The following is a 10,721-nucleotide window of genomic DNA, read 5'->3' on the forward strand; positions in this document are numbered from 1 at the left end:
AGCCAGAGAAGAGGGGCTGGGTGGGGGAGGGGGGCAGGGGGAGGAGGTCAGCCTGCTGCCCCCTGAGCCCCCAGCAGCCCATTAAGGACCTTTCAGCCCTGACCTAAGGAGCTGAGGATAGAACAAAGACTCCAGTAGAGTCCCCTCCTCCACTTCCCATTTCAGGCTTGGAGAGGGGTCTGTCCAAGGCCAGAACACAGCCCAGAAGGCCTGAGGATAGGGGAAGGGACCAGGAGGCCTGCTCTCCTGCGCCACTCCCCACACGCAGGGCTCCCCAAGGGGCAGCCATGTCCCTGCCTCTGGCCGCACTGAGCCCCAACTTGAGGAGGATGCTAAGGGAGGAGTTTGATGGAGAAGTCCTGAGAAATTCTCAACAACCAATTACAGGGGAGGAGGGTGTGGGGATGAAGCATTTTAAGGACTTTCTTCCTTTATGCCTGGGTCACCCCAGAGGAGCCCTTACCCATCCCCAACTTCTAGTGGCTCCTAAGCCCCATAGCAGGAGGAGGGGACCATGGGAGCATTCTGCTACCTGCTGGGGAGCCCTGAGATCCATCCAAGCCTGCTCCTCCCATCCCCAGTACACCCTCCGGGCCAGGTCATCTGCCCTCTTCTGGAGCAGCCTCTCAATTCATCTCCTCAGACCAGAGGCACCAACAACGGCTGGGGGCGGCAGGAGAGGCAGAGAGCTCAGGCCCACTGTGTGTAGGAATTCAGACCGACAGAGGGTGGACATGCCTCCCTTCCGGTGGGAGAGGGAGGGGGCAGCAGTCAAACATCACAGAAGGTGAGGGGTGGACCAGCTTCCACAGATCCTGTCTCCATGGTGATGGAGCCCCAAGCCCGGCACAGCTGGGGACTGCTTGGCATTTGGACTTGGCTTGGAACTTTCACTGAGCCTCAGCTGGGGCTCAGGGTGGGTATGTGTAGGGGGTCTGCTTCCTACGCCTCCTCGGCCCCCAGATGACTCTGGGCCCTACTGCAGGGGTGAAATGAGCCCTGCAAGGGCCAGGTTGCTGGCCCAGGGCCCTCATCTTGCTGGGGCCTCAGTCCTGGCTCCCAGGGTGGAGGCATTCAAGAGTGAGCCAGGACAGCTCCCTGAGCTGTGGGTGGTTCTCTGTGACCCTGGGGAAGGACAGCAGTCCCTCTTTCTCTCCTTAAATGACTGGTGCCCCAGAGGCTGCAGGCCTGTACGGAGCAAGAGAGGGATAATTTCTCCCTGGCCCCATTGTTAACCTGCCCACACAGCCAACGGCTCTCTAGGGACCCAGGTGTGGGGACCCGCCTGCTTGCCAGCTGCCTGCCTCCTCCCTCTCCCAGCCCCTTGGCTATGGGTGATCAGAGGAGGAGCCCAGGGCTGCCCCTTCAGGCCAGTCTGCCAGGGGAGAACAGCCCCTGGGCACAAGTGGACATCCTAACTAAGGAGTGCAAGGTAGGGAAGGGACAGCCCTCCAGCTCCATCGGAGTCTGTGCAGGACCAAGTCTGAGTCCTGGGCCTGTGTCTCTGGGCAGGACAGGCGAGACCAGGCAGGGTATCACCCAAACCCCCAAGGCTGCTGAGACAGAGAATGAAGCTGCCACCGCACCCCAGTCCCTCTCTCCTCCACTGCCCACAGCCAATGCAAGGAGATCAAATATTCATCGCCTCTCTGGAGCTAAATAATACATCAATGTAATAACAGGCAGAAAGCAGTTAATCACCCCTTTCACCTCTGAGCCCAAGTGGGGGCCACAGCAGGGAGGCAGAAAGGGACAGGCCAAGTCTTGGGCAGCCAGGCACCCACCACGCACTGCAGCTCAAGTGGCATGCACCTGGCAGGCGGACACCCGGAGTCCTCCCCAGGTGCCAGGGCAGACCTGTCAGAGGTGGGCAGACCCTCTGGCCCCCAATTCCAGGGAGTGGGTGGGCAGGCTGGTAGGGAGGACAGGCCAAGAAGCTGGGGGCGTGGGAGCAATGCTGCAGCCAGCTGGAGCGAGTGCCAAGTAGTCCTTCAACACCCCTGGCAGGCAGTGTTTGGAAGGGGAGCTGGGTGGGTGGGCCAAGGACGCGGGTGCGGGCAGCAGAGGGAGGTTGAAGCAAGGTCAGGGTGCTCCCCTCCCTGCCCTGGGGACTGCCAGGGTCTGCTGACCTTGTGCCACGTCCTGGGCCCACAGTAGGGGTGCTGAAGAGTGTCTGCCAGGCGCCACCAGGCGGGTGGGAGCAGTGCCCCACGGAGGTAATTAAGTGGCAGATGAAGTTAACTGTGTTGGACATGGCCCCTAGGGAGTGAAGACAGCCTCCCAATACCCGCCCCCCGCTCCCGCCAACACATGTCTCTCAGGGTGACCTTGGCTGTTGAAGACTGGAAGGACAGAGGGAGCTTCCTAGAGCAGGAGGTGAAGAAGGCAGTCACTCCCTGGTCCTGTGCCACTCCCACAGGTCATGGACCACCAGATTCCCACAGGGCTCCTCCGGCATGGCCGAGGCTGGGATGTTACCAGCAGGCCCCCTGGTTTCCTGGGGACAGCCCAGGGGTAGGCTGAGAGCACGCAAGCAACTTGGTGCCTGGACCTGGGGTAGGGAGGCTGGCTCTGATGGAAGGGGTGGGTGCTTGTCTCCTGTCTCCCTCTGCATGCTCTCTGGCTCCTCTCTGAAAGGGAGAAAGCAGCTGGCTCTGGTCAGGACCCAGACCAAAGGGACACCATGTTCCCCTCCTTACCTTCCACATCCAGCGTCAATCTCACTTCTAATGAGCCTGACCTAAGCAATGCCTTTCCTGAGCAGCCTCAGAAATGCCCCCCACCCTGCCATGAGCATCCAGCTGTCTGTGATCTGAGCTTCCAAGGGTTCGCCTGCTGCATCTGAAGGTGAAGGGAATCCGGGGCAGGATCTCTATCTGCATTGCCAGGGTAACGTGTGTGAAGCCACGCCTCCATGGATCCCTGTGAATAGGGACAGGCAACTCTGCACATGGGGAGGTGGGTTCCTTCTTCCACCTCTGCCAAGCCAAGGTCTGGACACCGACAGTGCCACACAGCCAGGGAGGAGGCTCCTTCACCAGGCCCACACGTCCAGGAGGGGGGCTCCAGGTGAGACCCCACCCTCACCCCCGACCCTGTACCTGTGCCATCCACCAGGGCGTCGTTGGCCTCTGCAGGCCCTCGGCTCTTCCGCTCTGTCTCCTTCACCTCAGGCACATAGAAGTCTCCCTGCCGTGCCAGGGGGCACATGAAATAGATCTGGTCTTGCTGGTAGATCTCCAGCCGTGGGTGGGCACACAACTTCCGCTCCTTGTTGGAGAGCACGAAAGGCAGAATGAACCCTACAAGGCCTCTGACCCATGCGTCCCCAGGTGGCCCCAGAAACCGCTCACCATTTCCTCCCTCCCGGGGAGCTGGCTCCTCCTGCCCCAATCTCCCCCAAGTTCCAAATCTCTGCTGAGGGAGGCACCCGCACAGCATCCTGTGGGCAGGGCCCACACCCCAGGGGGCAGTGCTCTAACGACCTGGGAGTCCTAGACAGGTGCTGGACCTGCTAGGAGCCTGGCACTGCTAATCCTGGTACCAAAGGCTGTTCCAGAAAGCACTGTCTCACAGAGCCTTGAAGCTGAGCACCCCAACTTCCCTAGGACAGGGACCCCAAAATCTGTGGCCCCAGGCACCCAAGCCAAGGTCTTACCTGCCAGACTTGCCATGCCTGGACCTGACCTCCTCTCTGCCCTGGACAAGGCTGTCTTACCCGCCAATGTTAGGGGAGGCCAGGGCCTGACCCTCAGGCCTCTAGTCCTTGCCCTTGCAGGCATGTTACTGACAAAGCCTGGAGAGGGGCTCCAGGCCAGCTAAACCCTTCTCCTACTCCCATCTCCCTGCCTGTTTAGGTCTATCCCAACCTCTGAGACTACTGGACATGGCTGGTTCCCACCCCTTCTCAGACCTGGGTCCAGAATTTCAGCGGAGGTGGCAGACAGGACAAGCGGATCTAACACTGGACACTGCCTGACACCACAGTGGGCTGAAGTACCAGCTTATAGGCCCTAAGTGGAGACAGGCAGTCCACTCCTGTCTGGACACAGAACCCAGAGCTCCGCAGCCCCCGGCGCATGTGGAAGTGGCATGGACACATGAGAGAGCTGCCCTGACATGGGCAGACAAACCAGAACAGGGGTCATGCATCCTGCTCCTCAGCTGCCCCCCTCCCTGCAACAGAGCACAATTACCACCAAGACGACCGCGAGGCCCCTGCCCTGCCCCTGCTCACCCGCCAATCTCCACAACATGGCTATTTATAGCGCCCGCCTGGCTCTCACCATGAGCTCTGAAATGAGCCTTCCACTTAGCGGTGATGAGAGACTTACTGCCTGGCGGGGAGAAGCCTCTCCAGAACTCCACTTGTCTGCCTGACTGGCCAAGCTTAGGCTTGAGGAACCCCCTTCAATTGAAGCAAGGGGAAACAGGTAAAAATGAGCCCCCAGGAGAGAGAAGGAAGGAAGGTTTATCCAGCCAGGGCCCTCAGCAACTGGCTGGAGGCCATGTGGGGGTGGATGTCCTGGCCCAAGGTCTAGCTGGAGCTCAGCCTGTGACTCCGTGGAAGACCTGGACAAGGCCTTCCGTCCCAAGTCTCTCTGCACTCAAACAGAGTAGGCCACCCTAGCCCTGACGCGTCCCAGAGCACTGAAAGAAAGTCATTATTTTTAACAGTTTGGATCTGATCGTTTTGCTAACCTGGGTCATCTCAGAAGTCCATGGCCCCAGCTCTTCCCATCTCTGAACACATCGGTGGCTGCCTCTGATTTTCCACCCACCCACACAGCCACCCCAGCCCTGGTCTTCAGGAGGAGGATGAACAAGAACACAGCATCAGGAATGAGGAGCTACCAGGCTCTGGGGCCCCTCTAATGCCAGCACTTGGGGGCGAGCATGTGCCAAACCTGAACCCCTCAGTGTATTGGGTCACGTCACCAAGGCCAGGGTCAGGGAGGCTCCCTGGAGAGGTCCAGGTCATGCCCTGGGAGCTAAAGGAAAAAAAGCGCCCCCCAAACCCAGTCAGGGCATGGCCTTCACCAGCATGCCATGCTCTGGGCATTCAAAGGGTCCAAAAGGAAGCTGCCAAGTGGCCATCAGAGCAGCAGACTACTTGGAGGTCCGTCTCTCAAGGCTGGAGACAGCTGGCTTTGGGGGATGCTTGCAGGAACCGAGGCTGTGGGCACCCAGAAATTCTAGGGACAGCCCTCGCAAACACTCAAGCCACCTGCCGAGCTTTCCTTCTGCAAGTGACAGGGATGATAAGAGGGATCAGTGCCCTTTCCGCCCCCTCTTTGAGACTAGGCATCAGGGTGGGTAGCACCAAGCAGCCACCCTTGCCACCTGCTCTGCCAGCCCCCTCATTGGCAGGCGGGAGGCAGCGCTGTGGCTGTTCTGCGCATCTGCCTCCTCCGGAGAGCCCGGCTCTGAAGTTGCCTGGCTGTGGACAGCCCTGTTGCCATGGAAACTGCATCCTCCATCCTTGCTGTCGCCTTCATCTCAAAGCCATCCGCAAGAACAGAGGAACAGGGGAGACAGAGGAGGGAGAGAAAAGTGGCCTGGGGATAGCCGGCCCTTCCTTCCCTGCCCAGCGTTCCCTCCTCACAGCATCCCACACAGAGTGCCAGCTGCCCAAGCCTGTCCCCAGGCCCCTGGAGGGGCAGCCTCATACCGCACCCAGCCCATTCCTACCCCTGCCACCTGGGGGTGGGGGGACCCTGGCCCTCCCTGCTGGAGAGAGGCATGGAGCTAATTAAAATCTCATTGACAGCTCAGCCTTAAATCATTTTAACACATGCCGGATCCTGTCAAAATTCAGGATCAGAGCAGAGAAGGGGCAGGAAGAAGGCAAAGGCACAAACTTCCAACCCAGGCCCAGAAGCAGGTGGAGGGGCTTGTAACTGTCCAGTAGTCTCTCCTTGAGACCCCTTTCCATGCTTTGCCCACTGACCAACAATGAGTCAGGGATAGAGGGTGGGGGCAGAACTGGCCATATGCTCTGTCCCTAAGTGATCAGGCAGAGAGAACAAGCCCTTTCCCGCGCAGACAGGGACAGCTTCTGCGGGACAAGAGGAGAGCCAGGGGCCAGCTCTCAGGTCCTTGCTGCACCGCCCAGCAGCATGGTGATAACCTGGTGAACACTGGAAAATCATCGGAGGAAGGCAAGGCCAGCTGTCTCTCCCTCAGCCAGCCCCAGGGAACCCTTGGAGAACTGACTGCCAAGGACACCAGGCCAATGCCACACTGGGCTGGTACTGCTGGAGAGAGGGGCTTAGATGGGCCTGGAGTCTTCCTAGCCCCAGGCACTCCCTCTCCCACAGCCCAGATAGTCAGAGGCTTGAGAAAGCATCGCCAGGACAGGGGAACCTGCTCTGGCCACTGAAGCCACTGGTCACGTGATAAGGCCACTACCCAGGGCAACTCACTGCCACACAGACTCAAGGGGATCGTAATGCCTTGCTCCCAGGTAGGAGAGACTGAGGTGTCTACAATTCTCCTCACCTAACAGGAAGAAGTCAACTATTCATGCCAAGGTGCCACTGGGAATGGCTAGAGACTGGATTGAGCATTCCAGTCCCTCAGACACATCTCCAAGGCCTCCCTCCCACCTGGGCCTTCCACAAACAGAAACTAGAGGGGAGACTTGGGACACCACCCATAACACAGGGATTTCCAGGAGACCTGTCATCAGCACTCCCCCCACCATGCCTGCACCAACATCACACCCCCACGGAAGCCAGCTGACAAGGGAAGGAGCAGCGTGCAAAGGTTACTGTGGGGCCACTGTCTCGGCCACCTTGGGAACTCTCCACACACTCCCTCCTCACCTCAGGCTGAGCCCACATCCCGGGGGTGGGTGCAGCTCAGGCGTCCTGCAAAAGATCTAGACTGGCATGCCAGGCCAAGGCTTCCCCCAGGACCCACACTGCCGCCCTGATGGTTCTTACGGAATGAGGGAGGGAGCGGGGAGGAAGAGGAGGACTGGAACTGCCCCCATTAGGTGCTCTGCTCCCAGACCGTCAGCCTGTGCCCTGGCCTGGGCTTGGGGTGGGCAGCATGTGGCGTGCAGAAGAGGTCAGGCCGGGAGCCGGGGAGACGGGATGGGTTCCAAACCTGGATGCCCAGAGCCTGGGTCTGCTCAGAGATAAGTGGCCTCAGATCCCCAAAAGGGCATGGCCATGGGTCATGCATCTCCTAGAGAAGCCCTAGGCCCAGAAACGCAGAAGGGCTGCTCTATCCACCTCCACCCCAACACAGCCCTCTACTTCCTGTCTCACTGGGGTGAGGGGCCCCGGGTCTTCCTGTTCACTCTGAGCGGCCCAGTCCGACCTGCCTCTCCATGCCAGTCTGGACAGCTGGGCAGCCACACAGCCAGCAAACAGCTGTTGCATCCCACCCGAGGTGCCGGCATCTCTTCACTGGGTGAAGTCAGGCATGCTCATTTTTAATTACACAGACACTGACGTGCACCCGCCTGCACACAGCAGTCCCTGCAAGTGGGGGCTCAGACCCTGGAGGCCCCTTAGGCAGCCGGTCTGTGCAAAGCGATGGGGGAGGCGCAGCAGGGGCTGCGGCTGGAACGTGGCACATTGTTATTATTCTGCCCAGGAACTTCTGTCAACTTCCCTCTCCCTGGATCCCTCTCACCCCCAGTGGGCCTTCCGGCCACCTCTGGCCCAGAACCCAAACCTGTCTGGGGCAGAAGGTGACAGCAGGAGACACTCCGGAGACCCTGAAGTGCTGACAGGGGAGCCATTAGAAGGGCTGGTGAGTCCCCTCTGGCCTGGAGCAGGAGGGCTCAGAGCTCTGCAAACGAGAGGCAAAGGAGAACAGGAATGAAGAGGGGCTGCTGGGAGCAACAGACCAGAGCAGGCACGAAGTGGCAGAAAGCGCTCCGAGCAGGAGCCCAGAGCCTTGGTCTGGCTATGGACAAATGGGCGGGTTCTCCCTCAGACTCAGTCTTTATTGTTTAGCTTCTGTGATCCCCTGGACTGAAGGCCACCAGGCTCCTCTGTCCATGGGATTCTCCAGGCAAGAATACTGGAGTGGGTTGCCAGTTCCTTCTTCAGGGGATCTTCCCGACCCAAGGATCAAACCCTTGTCTCCTGAATTGCAGGCGGATTCTTTATTGCTAAGCCACCAAAGATGTCTGGGTCTCAATCTGCCCAACTGTAAAATGAAAGAGACTAAACAGATGATCTCAAAAGTGAGGAACTGGAAGAGATGAGTAAAAACCCTACCACTTAAAGATAGGACAATTGTGTGTCTGGAAAACTGAAGAAGAATCAATGGAGAAACTACCACAAACATTAAGCTCACAATATTAACAAAAGCACAACCCGTTTGTCTTTGCACTCGTCAGCTAGTTAGAAGATAAAACAGAAGCAAGAGATGAAGACCCTCTTGGGGTCAGGTCTCACCGAGGGCTGAAAGGCCCGCCCTGCCCCCAATGGCAGGGGAAGGCAGAGGAGCCAGGCCTGGACGGGGCAGGAGTCTGGGGAAGACTGCAGACAGGGGAAGGTGTGAGGGAGCGTGGGGCGCTGTGCCTGGCACCCCAGCCTGCTGTGCCTGCTACCGCCACTGCCTGAAAACTTTTCATTTTCACCTCAGAACCGGCAGCTTGCCATGCAATTTACACCTCTGCTCATATCCCTACACACCCAGGCCCTGGCTTCCTGGGCAGCCCAGGAGGGGGACCTCAGCAGCAGTGGAGACTAGGGTGGCTGGGGTATGGAGAAGCTGAGGAGGGTGGTTCCCTCTAGGCAGGCACGGGGGCACAGGCCCTTACGCACCTAATACCTGGGTCAATTGGGAAGGCCCTGACCCACAGCCATGCCCAGCCTTTCCCCAGGGTCCACATGGCCAATACTCAATCCCAGCTCGGCCCTGCTCTGGCCTTCTGGGCCCTTGTGCAGCAGGAGCAGATGGCTGAGGAGTCGTGGGGGTGAGGACCCTCAAGGGCAGCTTGCGGGTTCAGACCCGGGATCCTACCACTCTCCTTTCCAATCTGGAAGGGGAGCCACAGCCTCCTGGATGACACTGCTGCCGTGGCAGGCTCCACAGCCCACCCCGCTCCGAGATCCTGCCGCTGTCTGCAGCATCTGTGCAGTCAAGGACCTTGAGCCCCGTTCGGCTTATGAGCCAATGAAAATGTTGCTGATTGATTATCCACCAGCGGGAAGGCTGCTTGGTGCAGATGGAGCCATGAAGTCAGGCACCTGGGAGCCAAGAGCAATCAGCAAGTGCCAGAGGGAAGGACAGGTGGGCCACTGGGGACAGAGAAGCGGGGGAGAGGAAGAATCAGGGGAGGAGGAGAAGGCCCTGAATTTCTCATCTCCTCTCAGGGAAGACCCTCTTTCTGGAGCCTGAGGTTTCCTGTCTCCATATTCAGACAGGCAGTTTCTCCTGGTCTGAGGGCTCCACTAAAAGGCAGAGCTGTTCTGCTGTGGAGGGACCTCCCTCCTTGGAATCTCTCCTCCTTCCTTGTTCCTGGAATCCCAAGTTCTGTGGAGAAGAGTAGAAGAATTCTTCCCTGGGAAAAGCCCATCTGCCTGGGGAAGACTGCTCTCCTGGGACTGCTGACGGCGCAAGCCCACAGCACCATCCAGACAAGCCTCAGCCCCCAGGGTCCTGCAGGGCTGCCAAGCTACCATATCCGAGCTGGTATTTCGAGAGCGGTGGCTCCCACGCCCGCCCCAGCAAAGGCTGGCTTTTGCTTTCATTCCTGGGGTAGGGCAGTGGGGAGGGGTGAAGCCAGAGATGCTGAGGAGCAGGTTCCAGGGCCCGGGCAGAGGGGAGAGCCTCAGCCTCCTGCGTGGGCTTCCCTACCTCTCAGCATCCAGGGACGACAGGGAAGCCAAGCCCCCGTGTGTGTGTGGGGGTGGGGGTGGAGGTCTCCTCCTGGCTCCGGGGAACCTGGGAATGGAGTCACTGCTGCTCTCTGCTGAACTGCTGGTACTGAGAGTCTGACTGCAGCCTCTGACTCTGCCTCTCCTCCCAGTGCTCAAGTCCTGTTGCAAAGCCAGCCCGGAAGCTGTCACTCATCTGCTCACATACCATCCGTGGCTCCCTAAACCCTGCAGGACCCAGCCTCATCTCTTGGGCCCAAATTCTTGCTCCTCCCCTGCACCCCGGCCACGGCGGATACACAAGCCATGCCGCATCACTGCCTCTGCCTGATCTGCCTTCCTACCTAGAGAATGCTACCCATCCTTCAAAGCTCAGCCCAAATTCCACCCTCTACCCTCAATGGTTGCTTTGCCTTTCCCAGTGAACCCACCTCTCCTGTCCCCACCCCGTGCCCCCGAGGCACGGCTAAGCCTTGTGGCTGGGAGAGCTGGTGGAAGGCGAGTGTCCTGGAGGCTTACCCTTCAGCCCCTGTCCTGGCGGTACTGAGCTGGGGCAGGCCAATGAGCAGATGGCAGCAGCATGGGGGCGAGCTGGCCCTGGAGCCCCAGGGAGGGAGCCTGGGAACGGAGACGCCGCCATCTCACTGAGGGTGAGGACGTGGCCCCAAGAGGCACGGCAGCAGCTGCTTCCCGTGCCAGAACAGCTGCCAAGGTCTCCCTTAACGAGTCCCTGCTGGGCAAATGGGCAGCCGGGCTCTTCCCGCCCCTGCTTCTGGCTCCCCCCGCCCCTGCTTCTGGCTCCCCCAGCAGGCTCCTAAATTGACAGCCTCGGCGCCTTACTCTGCCCACCAGGGCTGGAGACAGAGGGCTGAG

The 10,721-nt window shown here is 59.5% G+C and overlaps 1 protein-coding gene across 6 annotated transcripts in view; it reads right to left on the reverse strand.

Annotated features, from left to right (window-relative positions):
• Positions 1-10,721, reverse strand: part of TEX264 (testis expressed 264) — a 30,741-nt gene that overhangs the window by 878 nt on the left and 19,142 nt on the right. For all 6 annotated transcript variants that reach the window (XM_010851784.1, XM_010851780.1, XM_010851783.1 and 3 more), the window contains one exon: positions 3,102-3,270. In XM_010851784.1, the coding sequence (XP_010850086.1) occupies positions 3,102-3,270 (169 nt within the window). The remainder of the gene's footprint in view (positions 1-3,101; positions 3,271-10,721) is intronic.

The sequence above is a fragment of the Bison bison genome, unplaced genomic scaffold (assembly GCF_000754665.1).
Source record: "Bison bison bison isolate TAMUID 2011002044 unplaced genomic scaffold, Bison_UMD1.0 scf7180017864304, whole genome shotgun sequence".
Lineage (NCBI taxonomy): Eukaryota > Metazoa > Chordata > Mammalia > Artiodactyla > Bovidae > Bison > Bison bison.